The following is a 16,538-nucleotide window of genomic DNA, read 5'->3' as shown; positions in this document are numbered from 1 at the left end:
GATCGAGCTCTCATGTGACCGAATGCATTCATGGGTCACTACGGAGGAGTTTTGGTTCCTGACTCAATAATAGAATAATAGCCTCCTGTCTGCCTTTGAGCATTAAGGCCCGGTTTAAACAACTGGGAACTCGAAACTGGGACCTCGGAAATCTCCGACTTCAGTACGTTCAAGGCAACTGGGAACTCTAAATATAACAAGCTCCGAAGGGGAAAAATCTCTTTCTAGAGCTACAACTTTCCGACCTGAAGATCACTGGCATTATGATTTGACCTCTCGTTTTTCAGAGATCATAGTGGTCTTGAAAGCACCATAAAATGAAAATCTGTGTAAAGCTGGATTCAGTGCTCTCGTCTGCATTAAAACCAAATATCGATACAGGTGGGAGAGACGAGGTGAGCACTGTCGACCACACCCGACTTTGAGAATCTCAGACGCGACACACATCAAGCACACCCACCTCATTATGGGTGGTGAGATTTTAGTTAAAGCCACTCCGACATTGCTCGTCCTAATATTTATACATTTCTTAATTCCATTCTTTTACTTTTAGATTTGTGTATTGTTGTGAATTGTTCTATACTACTGCACTGGTGGAGCTAGGAACACCAGCATTTCGCACCACCTGCAATAACATACAGGTATGCTAAATATGTGTATGTGACCAATAAAATTTGATTTGAGATAAGATACATTGTCAGACTAATTAGAAATTGACTGTCATAGCCCCACATTAAAAGTATGTGATGGTGAGTTGAGAAGAAAATCAGAAATTCTGTTATAATGTTTTTCAAATGACTGCCATACCCCCAAATAATGGACGAATCAGGGTTTTTATGTATATATATATATAGATAAAGAAAAAGGCCTCTGGGGACGGAGGCCGGGATTAAAAATAAAACATAGCATGGCAGCAACACATGACAACACAGCATAGTAGCAGCACGAAACATGGTACAAACATTATTGGGCACAGACAACAGCACATAGTGCCAACTGTAAAGTTTGATGGAGAAGGAATAATGGTCTGGGGCTGTTTTTCATGGTTCAGGCTAGACCACTTAGATCCAGTGAAGGTAAATCTTTACTCTACAGCATACAATGATATTCTAGACGATTATGTGCTTCCAACTTTGTGGCAACAGTTTGGGGAAGGCCCTTTCCTGTTTCAGCATGACAATGCCCCCATGCACAAAGTGAGGTCCATACAGAAATGGTTTGTCGAGATCGGTGGGGAAGAACTGACTGGCCTGCACAAAGCCCTGGCTGAAACCCCATCGTACATCTTTGGGATGAATTTCAACACCGACTGCGAGCCAGGCCTAATCGCCCAACATCAGTGCCCGACCTCACTAATGCTTGTGTGGCTTAATGAAAACAAGTTCCTGTAGCAATGTTCCAGCATTTTAGTGGAAAGCCTTCCCAGAGGAGTGGAGGCTGTTATACCACCAAAGGGGGAACCAACTACATATTAATGCCCATGATTTTGAATTGAGATGTTCGACAAGTAGGTGTCCACATACTTTTGGTCATGTAGTGTACATGTCAGTAATACACAACAGGTAAGTCACATGGGGGAGAAGCGTTGTGCTGTGAGGTGTTGCTTTATTTGTTTTTTTAAACCAGGTTTGCTGTTCACTTGCGCTGTATTTGATGGAAGGGAGCTCCATGCACTCATGGCTCTGTATTATACTGTATGTTAGAGAGAGAGCGAGAGAGAGAGTGTTTTCCTAATGAGAGACAGTTCAATCAGCGGTGCCTCGCTGTGTCTGTTGTTCGACTTTCCACCCAGACCTACCTGTGTGTGGCCAGCCAGCCTGTAACTCAAATAAACCACCTTGGATGGTGGACTTACTAGTAGTGCTGTACTGTGTGCTCAACATCTCTCTAGTCTCGAGGAAGGACAATACAAATCATGTGCTCTTTATATATGATGATGATCACTGCTATGTAAATTACTGCTTATTTCTTAACGCAGGAGACATACACAAGGATACTACAAAAATAGATGTGTTCTTTTTTTTATGTTGCCACATAATGAGATGATTAATATTCTCTGTAGGTCTTACACCTGTACCTCAGGATACCTGTTTACCAAGTGTTCTTGTTTGAGGAGGGTCTGCTTTTGCATGTACTAAATTATTTATTTTAACACTGGCGAAACGTTGCAGACTGTGCATGATTATTCACAAACGCTGAAATGTGAGAGATTGTTAGTCCAACATGCACAATAGGGGGATTCAATTTAGAACACAAACCCATGTCGAGGGTAGTTATGGAAGTCATTTGCACCCGCATGCACTGAGTAAAGTGAAAGACACACAAGCCAGTGGTCTTCATGGATAAACATTACGTTTCCCTCGCACTCCGAAACCATGGGATCATGCAGTGCAAAGCCATCATCTGTCCTTGATGAGCTGTTTGAGCTGAACTGAGGATGTCTGGGTCAATAGGACATGAATCTTATTATTATCCTCCAGTAGTAGTACAGAGATGGCTACACTATAATTTAGTCCTACTAAATGTCATTTATCTCTAATTGCTATATAATTACGCAACAATTATCATATCTTTAATGTAATTGTTATGTCATTATTCCTACATGTGATCTCTGTTTTAATCAAGGCTAATGAAAGGGGGAGGTGTCAGGTGTGCTAGCTACAGCAAAATATTTAGTTTTACATATTGCCATTAAAATGACATACTTACTGTAATTGATGGATCTTTGAAATGCTAACATGTCAATAGTGTATTAGGAACCATTACAATATAAATGCCAGTTTTTCCTTTTCGTGTTTTGCTGTCTTACATAGTTATTTAGTCTAGAACCAATGAAGTTGTGTATGGAAGTAATATTGCAAATCTAAGTGTTTCTGCTTTCCCCATCAAGAATCCTCATTAAAAACAAACAGACTAATGTCAGTAAAACACAAATGTCAGACCGGTCTTCTCTTCTTAATATAGAAAGATACCTGCTGCAGCCTTCTCCTGTGGATAGCGTGGGTAGATGACAGAATAGGTGTATTTAGTCTTTTTTTTAATTCTTTTTTTTGTTGCTGTCACAGTCCCCTCCCCTCATGCTCCTCTTCAAACTCCCAGCCTGCCTCTGTCGTGTCTGTCTCTAATTACCTCCAGCTATCCTCCTTTAAAACCCCCCTCTCTTCTCCTCTCTTCGTTCCCACTGGGCCCAATTTAGCAACTAATATAAGCAAATGTTATCTAAAAGACTTTCCAAAGCATAGTCTGCTTCAATTTGGGAGCTTTGTCATGACTTATTTACAGTTTTTCGTGGGTGAAAGTAGTCTGGTTTGGTTGGAAGCATCTTCCTGGGGGCTTTCCGCCCAATTACCTTAAATAGACCAATTATTTCCCATCTCAGCTGCTGGTAGAACATAACCACTATACCTGGCATGGATGTTTTCTACAGAATGAGAAATGTAAAATACAGCACATATATAATAACTCCATGGACCTACACGTCCTCATCTCCTCCCTCTCATTGAGAAGGCTTAGGATGCCCCCTTAACGGAAAAACTCAGGCCTAATAAGGATCACTGCCTCATATTCCCTTGTTAGACCAGATGGGTTTGCTGTGTATGGACTTGTTGGCTGGTAAATGGGATGTTTCTCAGCTTAATAATATGCCATAAATAACCCCATCATCAGAACACCTCTCATATAGACGTAGTCCCTGTATATTAGACAGGCTCAGATACGCTGAACCCTGGACCTGATAATGAGCTTGCTGTGAGATGGAGAGATCTGATTGGAGGGGGGACTTGTGTGAGGGGCTCAGAGAGTCTGTTTGTGTATTGCACTGTGGTCCCCTGTGATACTATATGGTCCATAATACAGTGTGATTAGTTTTTTGGGGGGCCATGAACACAAAAGGGGAGTTGTCTTTGACTACTAGCACTGACTTTGTAGTTGTATTTATTACAATTAAGGCAGTTATACATTTTTAAAACATTACAATACATTCATAACAGATTGCTCAACACACTAAGTGTGTACCCTCAGGCCCCTACTCCGCTACCACATATCTATAACGCAAAATCCATGTGTACGTGTATAGCGCTGTGTCAGTCAGGAAGTTTCGTAAGCTGGTGATTGTCAAGCAAATAATTGTCTGTCTCACAGTAATTGACCGTAATTAACATAAACACATTTAAATCTCCTGGCTTCCACACACGGCCTACAAGCCACTGATGCAGACCTTTGGAACATCTACATTTTAAAAAGTCTAATAAATCCATGTAATACATCCTACATCTTCACAATAAATCCATTATTGATATTAGGCAGGTCTAAAGAAACACGATATGATGAAAATGTAGTCTATTTCAGAAGAACAGAATAGCATACTCTGAGTTGTCCTTATGTTAGGTCCTGATCTGGCTATGCCAAATGGCTATGGGCTACTTAATTTAGAGTTATTAATGTAACTTTAGTTGTTCTACAAACATTGGGCTATATGTTTTGATTTTTAATATATTGTAAGGCTGCATGATGTGACTCTAATGATGATTTGGTTTTTTTTGTGTGCAGACTGTACACACTACATCAGTCACTCATTCACATTTTGAAAAGCACTTGATAATGCCTAGAATTTGCAGCTAAGGCGCAAAACTGAAAGTGCGAACCACTGCATTTAACCATGGAAAGGTGACTGGGAATATGGGCGAGTACAAACAGTGTAGTTATTCCCTCCGTAAGGCAATCAAACAGGCAAAACGTTAGTATAGAGACAGAGTGGAGTTGCAATTCAACGGCTCAGACATGAGACGTATGTGGCAGGGTCTACAAACAATCACGGAATACAAAGGGAAAACCAGCCATGTCGCGGACACCGATGTCTTGCTTCCGGACAAGCTAAACACCTTCTTCACCTGCTTTGAGGATAACAAAGTGCCACCGACGCGGCCCGCTACCAATGACTGCGGGCTCTCCTTCTCCGTGGCCGACGTGAGTAAGATTGTTAAGTGTGTTAATCACTCGCAAGGCTGCCGGGCCCAGACGTAGTCCCTAGCTGCGTCCTCAGAGCAGCTGGCTGGGGTGTTTACGGACATATTCAATCTCTCCCTATCCCAGTCTGCAATCCTCACATGCGTCAAGATGTCCACCATTGTTCCTGTACCCAAGAAAACAAAGGTAAATTAACTAAATGACTATCCACTATACCTGGTAGGACTCACTTCTGTCGTCATGAAATGCTTTGAGAGACTAGTCACCACTACCTTACCTGACACCCTAGACCAGGGGTGCCCAGACTTTAGTTACATAGATCTACTTTTTCCACCCTCTTCCTAACGTGGTCTACCCCCTCATCTGCCCCCGCCAATATTAAATAACATTTCACTTTATTGATTGGATGATGCTGTCAGCAAGCTTTGCATAGTCTGGGTTGTAGCTACTGATTGCTAGCCTCAAGCATGTGTCTAGGTGATCATCGCTTAGAGTGGACCAGTATTTTGACTTGATGAACCCATTGATGCAGCCAGTCATGGCTGGTGCTCCATTACACAGGTTTGTAAATGGGTAACTGAGTGCTATTAATAAAGTCCTTGAATGTCACAAAAATGTCCTCCCATTGAGTTTTTCCTTTCAACTATATGATTTTGAGCAGTTCCTCTTTGGCAGTCATATCTGATGAAAATACAAAACTGAGATGTGTCGATCACGTCTGCCGACTCATCAAATTAAAGTGAAAGAACACGCACTAATTTATGTATTTTTTAAGATGCTCCCTCAAATCCTCATCCACCATTTCACAGCGCCGTGTAACAGTATTTCTGGATAGCTGAATATCCTTAATAGCAGAAATTATTTCTGATTTATTTTTGAAATCATCAAATCATCATCTGCTGCCTCTAAAAGGGCCTCTCTTACCATTTCTCCATCCTGGAATGGTTTCTTGTGCATTGCTAGTATGCAATTTTGAGCTGGGACTTGTAAAGATCGATTGTTGGGCAGCTAGTTGAGACTGAACTCTTTTACTTTTCTCTTACGTAGTTCACTTTTAGCTGGAAAGTCACTTTCATATTTCTTGTGAACAGTTTTGAAATGCCTCTCGACATTTCCCTCCTTAGCAAGAGCTACGTTTGAATGGCAGATCAGACACAAATTTTGAATTTGTTGTGGTGCAAAGTGGTAGATTTTCAGTTTCTTGCTGCTTGGTCCAGCACTCATATTAAACACGGAACCGCAAATTCATAGAAAAAAAGTAGTAAAAAAACAACTACCACTGGAACAACAAAGAATATTCTGTTACAGGTCTCACAAGCATGGAAATGTAAACATACTAACTGCAGATGGTTGCTATGGTAGCGACAGTTTGGAAAACAAATGTAGCAACTCTAGTGCTGTGGGTTGGTCCAATTTTATGTCAATCAAGCAATTTTGGGGGGAAATATTTTGGCTGTACACTAATATTCGAGCATTTAACCTGTAAGAAAAGCATACGGTGCTTCAGAGCTGTGGTTCTCATTATCTTTAAGCAGACTCGATGGTAACGCTGTGAATTGCCAAAATATATATTTTTTCTAATAGGTTAATTGACATCGTTTGAGTCAATTGGAGGTGTACCTGTGGATGTTTTTCAAGGCCTACCTTCAAACTCAGTGCCTCTTTGCTTGACATCATGGGAAAATCAAAACAAATCAGCCAAGACCTCAGAAAAAAAAAATGGTAGACCTCCACAAGTCTGGTTCATCCTTGGGAGCTATTTCCAAACGCCTGAAGGCACCGCGTTCATCTGTAAAACAATAGTATGCAAGTATAAACACCATGGGACCATGCAGCCGTCATACCGCTCAGGAAGACGCGTTCTGTCTCCTAGAGATTAATGTACTTTGGTGCGAAAAGTGCAAATCAATCCCAGAACAACAGCAAAGAACCTTGTGAAGATGCTGGAGGAAACAGGTACAAAAGTATCTATATCCACAGTAAAACGAGTCCTATATCGACATAACCTGAAAGGCCACTCAGCAAAGAAGAAGCCACCGCTCCAAAACCCCCATACAAAATCCTGACTACGGTGTGCAACTGCACATGGGACAAAGATCGCACTTTTTGGAGAAATGTCCTCTGGTCTGATGAAACAAAAATATAACTGTTTGGCCATAATGACCATCGTTATGTTTGGAGGAAAAAGGGTGAGGCTTGCAAGCCGAACTACACCATCTCAATTGTGAAGCACGGGGGTGGCAGCATCATGTTGTGGGGGTGCTTTGCTGCAGGAGTACTGGTGCACTTCACAAAATAGATGGCATCATAAGGTAGGAAAATTATGTGGATATATTGAAGGAACATCTAAAGACATCAGCCTGCAAATGGGTCTTCCAAATGGAGAATGACCCCAAGCATACATCCAAAGTTGTGGCAAAATGGCTTAAGGACAACAAAGTCAAGGTATTGGAGTGGCCATCACAAAGCCCTGACCTCAATCCCATAGAAAATGTGTGGGCAGAACTGGAAAAGCTTGTGTGAGCAAGGAGGTCTACAAACCTGACTCCGTTACACTAGTTCTGTCAGGAGGAATGGGCCAAAATTAACCCAATTTATTGTGGGAAGCTTGTGGTAGGCTACCCAAAATGTTTGACCCAAGTTAAACAATTTAAAGACAATGCTACCAAATACTAATTGAGTGCATGTTAAGAAAGTGGTAATCCTTACTGACCTATGACAGGGAATTTTTACTTGGATTAAATGTCAGGAATTGTGAAAAACTGAGTTTAAATGTATTTGCCTAAGGTGTATGTAAACTTCCGGCACAGTCAACTTAGTGTCAACTTCTGACCCACTGGAATTGTGATAGTGAATTATGAGTGAAATAATCTGTCTTTTAAACAATTGTTGGAAAAATTACTTGTGTCATGAACAAAATAGATGTCCTAACCAACTTGCCAAAACTATAGTTTGTTAAGAGAAATGTGTGTATTTGTTGAAAAACAAGTTCTAGTGACTCCAACCTAAGTGTATGTAAACTTCAGACTTCAGCTGTATATACTGTATTATATTCTACATTTTCTTAGTCTATGCCGCTCTGACATTGCTCGTCCAAATATTTATATATTCTTAATTTCATTCATTTTCTTTAGATTTGTGTTTATTGTGTGTATTGTTAGATACTACTAGTTAGATATTACTGCACTGTTGGAGCTAGAAACAGAAGCATTTCGCTACACCCGCAATAACATCTACTAAACACGTGTATGTGACAAATGAAATCTGATTTGACTGCCTTCATGACTCGTGTCAGCTGGTGTGGCGGTAATACGGACACTGCAACAGCCCTATACGTGTGTGTATAGTGTGTATGTTACCATGTGTGTGTATGCGTGTGTGTCTGTGCCTACAGTATGTTTGTGTTTCTTCACAGTCCCCGCTGTTGTCTCTTTATCTGTTTTTTAAAATCTGACTCTACTGCTTCCATCAGTTACCTGATGTGGAATAGAGTTCTATGTCATCATGGCTCTATGTAGACTTTTCTGATAACTGCTTTTTTGAGGGAAAAGTGTACTTACTACGACTGTGATTTGTGGTTGTCTCACCGAGCTATCTTAAGATGAATGCACTAATTGTAAGTCGCTCTAGATAAGAGCGTCTGTTAAATGACTAAAATGTCAAAGGTAATGAGAGGCTGGCCCAGGGTGTCCTGTTACCCTTCTGGGACGCTGACAGGAGATTCATCTCCCATCTTTCCTTAATGAATTAACCTCTCCAAGGCTGCTGGAAGATAGAATATAACAATGATCGCCTTTCAATAGAGAACCTTTTCTTCGGTTCATCATCAACATGAATGGGCAGTAAGATTGTCTTTGTGTGTGTCAGTGATTCCCTGTTGGTGACTATGTAACCTGGGATGCTCTCCTATATCACACACCTGTCACAGTAGCATGATAGACATGCTTTAGATGTATTTGTTTACATGAAGAGATCACATGATTGAGATAAAGGTGACTGATTGGTGTTGCCGACTCCTCACTGGAGGCGTTGTTGTCCTGTAGACACGAGGAAGAATAGCAAGCCTGCCGCCCTGCTCCTGCTTCACTGGGTGTGAGTGACATTTGGACATGGTTTAGGAGGGGAGATTTGAGGCGTGCTGTTTGCTTTGTCTCTTTCTTACATTAATCAATGCTCAAAAGGTCTCACATAATTGTGTCTATTTTCAGCCCATCCATTTCTGCACAATGACCACAGAGCTGGGGCCTAATTGAGACGCCAGTGCTAATTTTCAGCGAGAGCATGATAGGCAGGGACTCATCTCTCTGGCCACAAAATGATACAGACGGGGAAATGGCAGAGGTCAGACTAGCTTTTCGCCATGAAAGAGATCAAGATGATTCATTAATCTCCATTCCAGGGCCGTTAGACCTACACACGCACGTGCACACACACATTCACACTCCCGCAAACACATTCACACAAACCACTTGGATCATAACAAGCTTAGGAGGATATCATGACTAGACGCTGGTGAATATTCATCCATCAGAAGGGACTTGTGAGCATAGGCGAATCAGGCTCAGCGTTTGGCACATCTTAATTACTATGAAAGCATTATTGGCCAGTTCATCATGTTATCTTTGTAGCATTACACTAATGGTCCATCCTGGTGATGAATGCACTTATTATTTATTTCCTGTACCAGACAGCAGAAACCACGGCCATTTCCCGTCCAGTAAAGGAGTGAGTTGGAGAAATACTAAATGAGTAACCAGGCAGTATGGCATCATTTAGATATCATTTGACTGATATTGCTGTGTGGTTGACTGTGTAGGAATGGGCCTTTTGACCAATGATATCAGTCTTACCAATGCTTAATAGGTGGGGAGAGAGAAATATAATTCTGCTGTAATGACCCATAAAGAATGAGGGTGATGTGATTGTAATAACCCATAATAACATATTACTATGATTTGCTCCCCTTAAATACCAGAAGAGGAGCACATCTCAGTGACTGGGTTTGTGAATAAAGGAGCTGGCCCAAGACACATGCCATACGCGCATACACACACACATACACACACACACACACACACACAGTATCCATGCACAGAACAGGGTTACAGCGGCACATCAGCATATCAAAGATTCCCTCACTCACTGAGATCCTCGATGCTTCTCGGAGGTGAGATCTGCATTGCAGTCTTGCATACACTCATCCATTCATAGTCCATCCAACCAGAAGGAAGGAAGGAAGGAAGGATGGAAGGAGTGAGTGAGTGAGTGAGTGAGAATACTGTTATTGTTGCCTGTTGCTGCCCACATTCAAACTGGCCCAATTTTGTCAGCCTCTATTAAAAATGTACTAAAATTGCAGATCTACCATTAACACCAATGAAATATCTGTTTGTAATGTAGCTAGTTACCTCCTACTGTATGTGAGCTGTTGAGTGACGTGGGAATATATCAAGTGTATGTCTAATTATAAACAGGGTAGTTTGGGTTGCATTGTGCCTACGAACAGCCCTTAGCCGTGGTATATTGGCCATATACCACACCACCTCGGGCGTATTGATTAAAAATATCCTGCCTAAAGGCTCTTCTTAAGCACGACAGTACACAGAGTGCCTGGATACAGACCTTAGCTGCGGTATATTGGTCATTTTCAGTATCACAAACCCCTGAGGTGCCTTATTACTATTATAATCTGGTTACCAATGTAACCACCCAGTTTATAATGTACGATATACCACGGCTTTCAGCATCCAGGAGCCAGACTACCTGATTTATAATGGTCAATATACTACACCCCTCAGGCCTTATTGATTAAATGTACAGGGTAAAGTTTGTACTTGTAGCTTGCTTTCTCTAATTGTATCTTTTGTCTGTTACCCTTTTTATAGTTGTTGATGTAATTATTTAGCTTGCTGCTGGAAGGCTCCCAACCACATAGATTAAGGACAGTATCTTGTCAGGATGCCAACACTGTGCCTCTGTCTACACACTCTTTCTCCCTCCCTCTCTCCCTCTCTAGCCTTTCTCTCACTCTTGAAAATGACTTCAATTCGCCATGTCACTTCACACCTCTCTTCCTGTGGTTGCAGGTGTAATGACCCACAGTGATGTCAGCAGCACTATGAGCGGCCAGGTGCAGTCAGAGAACACAGAGACGTCTCCGGCCCCCTCACTGCCCCCTTCACTGCCCCACAGGGACCAGGGGGACGGGAACGAGCAGGGGCAGGCCGAGGAACACAAGGAGCCCATCAACGACACGGAGCACAGGGACAGGGGCTCCAGCGAGTCAGTGGGCAGCGGCTCTTCCTTTGAGGAACTGGACTTGGTGGAGGAGCCGGAGACAGAGTTGGGGAAGGAGGAGGAAGGCCTCGCGGTGGAGGAAGGAGCCAAGGAAGCCCCATGAGAGGCTGTCGCTAGCCTAGGGGGGATGGAGAGGAGTAGAAGACGGGGTGATAAAGGGATGGATGGAGGTAACTCCTCTGGGTCTATTATTCTGGGGTGGTAGAGAGATTTCTTCAGCGAATCTTAGTTGTCTTGTATGCCAACTTTTGTTCATAGCCATACAATTTATCATGACAGACATGCCATCTATTTCTGGACCTGTGTACTTTCCTGTACCTAAGACAGTAATTTCTCTATTGAGAGATTATACCAAAACTCTTTATCTTTTGTAAAACATATCAATAACAACAGTTCTTCCTTTTTCAAAGATTTCTTAATTTAAAAAAGGGTTTATCAATACTAAACAGATAGAACTATTGTGACATTCACCAGTAGAAAATGATACTCTCTTTGAGTGGAGAGAAATATTGTTACAATATACTTGTGGGACTGATGAAAGTCAATCTTTCTTTTGATTTAAATATTGAAATGTTAAAAACATTGTGCACAATAGATTTAATCATCTCGCATCATAGTAGACACACATTTTATATAAGATGGACAACAATTATATATAATCGAATATATAGTGTAAGACTAACAAACATAAGAAAGAATCAAAGGCATTTAGTTGTGAATGATTTGTAATTGCATCTAACAACATATTGTGACAATTGAGATGCCACCTACTTGCAATGGGTTACAATGTTTCCAGAATACTGTTATGATGCCTTTTCACACTATTTAGTGACCAGAAAATCCAGAGCATGTATTGTACAAGAGGGTATCTAAAGCAATATCTGCCTTATTCATTTTTACATGAATAACAACCTTACAAGGTCATTTTGCTTTTGCCCTCAATTTGAAATAGGTTTGACACCTGGGAAACTCTGAGAACTGGGGAAGGGCTTAAACCGAGTGGTGTAGAATAATCCATAGAACTGCAAGAAGAGGGGGTTTAGGTGAAAGTCAGTTCAGACTTATAAAGTCATCAAGGGCTAGGATTTACAATTCAACTCTGAGATGGAAACAGTCTGAAAGTACTGTATTTTTATTAATCTGGTAGATTTATGTTATCTAACAGTTTAACAATATAGCCAATCAAAATAAAATATTTGAAATCTTCACCTTTCAGATGATCTGTTCTATTACTTTGGCCTAGGTGTTTCCTGTCTAAATCAAATCAAATGTTATTGGTCACATACACATGGTTAGCAGATGTTAATGCGAGTGTAACGAAATGCTTGTGGTGTAGTGAAATGCTTGTGTCTAGAAACTTGTACAACTACTCTGGTCTGTCATGTGTACCAATATAATCTTTAGTCTTTGACTTGAATCCGGGATACAATGTTCCACTTCTTTTAAGTATTATAACAACTTCCTGTATGGCATGTTGATTATCCTATGATATAGACATGGGGCTCACGCCATTTGTTTTTGTCACATGCTCTTCTGTTGGATCTCTTGTCTTGTGCTTTGAACAAGACAAGATAATGTATACTGCCATGGGGATGTCTTTCTGTTTGGAATAAACATGTTTAATTGCAAATGTTAACCTAGAGTCTGTGGAATTGTACAAATGTTCTGTATAAAATATAAATACAGAAAACTGATACTGTTTTGATATTGTACGCATATTGTGGTAAATCCATGTAGTATTCAGCTGGTGAAAGTATATTGCTCTGTCCATATTGCTTACACTACAGCGCAGAAAACGAATCCTCTGTGGCCTTTTTATTGATGAAAGTCTTTCTTTTATGAAGAAGAGCTTGCCTCACATAGGTAGGGAGGGGGGATTATATGAGGAAATTATAGATGGACCCAAAGCACCTACTAACTTAACAACCACTTTCTTTCATGCAACCAGCTTTCATGACCACTCAAACTTGTCTTTATTTTTATTGAAGGCCTGTATTGACTACAATTCTCTTTACTAAAGGAGGCTCAGAGAAAGACCTGGTGAATAGGTTTCAAAAAGCTACATGAAAGCAGGACAGTATGTGAAGAAAGAGCATCTCTGGTATAATGCATCCGCAATACAACTTGAGCCACCATGCAACCCCTCTGTGAAGGAGCCATTTGTCTCAGCACTCTCTTGGAGTAATAGATGTTTATGACAGAGTAAATCAATATGCACAATATGTGTGTGAAGAGCATACTTCTCAATGTGTATGTACAATGGTCAGAAAGTGTTCATTGTGTTACCTATAATCCCAGTGCCTCTCCTCATACCAGTATTGGGAAAACTACATTTACAACTCCACAGGATTGGTGGAGTAATTGATTACATATATTCAGTTGACATGTAATCTGATTACAAAAATGTTGTAACTAATCTGTTACATTACAAGCAAAAATATTGTAATCAAATTACATCTACTTTTGAAAAACTAGATGATTACTTCTTTGATCACTTTTAAATTCAGAAAGGATGTTTGTGGATAAAATATATTGACACCTTTCTGTTTTCTCAATGACATTGAATTCAGCATTGAAAAAAGGCACAAGTATAAGTTTTTTCCACCTGAGCGAGTCTGACCACAAGTCAGAGACCATTATAATGACACTCCAAATGCGTTTGATGGATCCTGAGTTTGGGTCATCTAAAAATGATGTTGCTGATTTCAATTTTGGACAGGAAACTTTACCGGATTACATTTAGAAAGTAACCTTCCCAACCCTGTATCCCTACATGGTAAGTGCTTCTCAGGTATTTTATGTCTGAATACCCATTTTAGTTCACACAGATGAGGGAAGAGGCAGCAAAGTTGGCAGAGTGCTACACATCTTGGCCCTTTTGTCTCTATGAAATGTAGATCTTACTGTATTGAGTGGGATTTCAATTTAACAATGAAATTATTGACATCAATTGGCTTATACTTATCTTAAAACCCTTTCCAACTGTAATGATTCTCCAAAATTGGAACATTCAAAATCTATCTATAGGACCCTTTGAGTCTGTGGTGAGGGACTAATGTTATGGACATTCACTGCTAGTAATATTGACTTTGTGTGAACATTTGTTGCCTGGCTAACTTTTCTCTGAGCATTTAATAGAGCTTTTACATGGCCATAAAAAAATAATGCTGTTAATATCTCCAAGATGGTTAATCTGCTGCAGACCTTCTTGGCCAATCACTATTGATTAATGTCCTCATTTACAGAGAATCATTGATGTCACATTCAACTACTCTATCAGTAGCCTATGCATTCAACCATGGTGTGTCCTACAGTGTATCCATCAATATGACCCTGTTCACGTCTTTTCTTCAATCCATTCATCATTCATAGACTGTTTCCAGATAGTGGGTTTCCACACTGTCAACTCCCTTCATCCGTGATATGCAAAGCATTTCTGAAAGAGGAGTGTGCAATACTGGTATCAATGATTTAATACACTATATATACAAAAGTATGTGGACACTCTTTCAAATTAGTGTATTTGGCTATTTCAGCCACACCCGTTGCTAACAGGTGTATAAAATCGAGCACACAGCCATGCAGTCTCCATAGACAAACATTGGCAGTAGAATGGCCTGACTGAAGAGCTCAGTGACTTTCAACGTGGCACCATCATAGATGCCACCCTTCCAGGGGTCAAAGTAGATGTAATTTCTTACGTGTATGGGGCACTCAATTGTGCGCAGTCATGTTTTATTATACTACAAACATTACAGGGTAGCCTACTCTGCTGACACTGACAAACAGATCAATAAAAAAACGTGTTTTCTTATCTATATAATTGGCCTACGAAAAAGGGAGACACAAATACAATATGATATTCATCTAAGCTGGAGAAGAAAATTATTGACCCCCCCCCCCCCCCCCCCAAAAAAAAAGTATGAATGACCCAATAACAAAGACAGTGAATATGCGCACTCACCGATGTTCTCCGCTGGTGCCAATAAGATACTGCAGGCTACAATTCGCTCAATTAAGTTAAGAATTTTGATGACTAAAAGACAGATTGCAGTCTTTTCAATGTCATCTCTTTACAGCAATAGCCATTTGCTTTCCAAACAGTTTTTCCGCTATTGTTTTTTTTATATTGCCATATGCAACTCAACAATCATCTATTTGATATTTGAAGCTCGCGCTGCCCAAATTGCGGGCCTTTCTGTAGGCTATGCAATTTAAAACAATCCACAGTTTAAAAAAAAAAGCTTAAGTTATTTTGTGACCAATCAAGGTGTAGTAGCCTATTTTAAATGATTTTATGTATTTTTGTATAGACAGTAAGCTAATTAGGCTATATCATTTTGGCAATGCAAATCAATTTACTTTCGGGAAAGCGTCCCATAGCCTTATGGACACGCCTCATATGCCTTTTAAAATGGCATTAACACAACCAGTCATTATGTTTTCATCTGATTGTCAAACAATCACTTAACAAAGGGGATCCTGTAGGCTACGCGCACATTCGTCCACTCACAAAATAATTGCCGCTTCCAAATCCCAACAGTGCACTGTGCACCCACAATTTGATGAATGGAAAGAGACATCTGTTACAAAACACCTACGTGTATTATAATAACATTCTGCGATTGTCATTGGGCCTTCTCTTGTACGGTAGCCTGAATTGATCCACGCGCGTCTCCGTCTCGGCCACTCATCTCCGCCTTGTCCACGAGCGTCTCAGCCACTCATCTGCGCCTAGACAAAATGTAAGTCTTCTCCTCAAACCTCAAAACAATTTGGAGCGTATACCAACCAGCCGGTTCCAGGCAATTGGCCAATTGTTCATGCGGCTGATATGCAGTAATGTTAAATAATGGTGTAATAGTCTATAGTTTTTTTGGGCATATTGTATTAATTGTGATATGCTCACATTTTACCTGTATTGCATACCACTCACTATCGAGTTCCAAACTGCCTCTGGAAAAGTCAGCACAATAACTGTTTGTCAAGAGCTTCATTAAATGGGTTTCCATGGCCGAGCAGGCGCCACACAAGCCTAAAGTCACCTTGCCCAATGCCAAGTGTCAGCTGGAGTAGTGTGAAGCTCGCTGCCTATGGAGCAGTGGAAACGCCTTCTCTGGTAGTCATACATACGAATCCAGGTTTGGCAGATGCCAGAACGCTACCTTCCCCAATGCATAGTGCCAACTATAAAGTTTGGTGGATGAATAATGTTCTGGGGCTGTTTTTCATGGTTCGTACTAGGCCCCTTAGTTCCAGTGAAGGGAAATTTTAAC

General features: G+C 40.7%; 1 protein-coding gene across 1 annotated transcript in view; it reads left to right on the top strand.

Moving 5' to 3' along the window:
- LOC139371046 (testis-expressed protein 264 homolog) overlaps positions 1–12,898 on the top strand; it is a 157,591-nt gene extending 144,693 nt beyond the window's left edge. The window contains exon 4 of the mRNA XM_071111088.1: positions 11,052–12,898. Coding sequence (XP_070967189.1) covers positions 11,052–11,365 — 314 coding nt within the window. The 3' untranslated portion in view covers positions 11,366–12,898. The remainder of the gene's footprint in view (positions 1–11,051) is intronic.
- Positions 12,899–16,538: the final 3,640 nt, after the last annotated feature.

This window comes from Oncorhynchus clarkii, chromosome 17, assembly GCF_045791955.1.
Source record: "Oncorhynchus clarkii lewisi isolate Uvic-CL-2024 chromosome 17, UVic_Ocla_1.0, whole genome shotgun sequence".
In the NCBI taxonomy this organism is placed as follows: Eukaryota; Metazoa; Chordata; class Actinopteri; order Salmoniformes; family Salmonidae; genus Oncorhynchus; species Oncorhynchus clarkii.
Note: the sequence above shows the minus strand (reverse complement) of the source record. Positions and strands in the feature narration are given on the sequence as shown.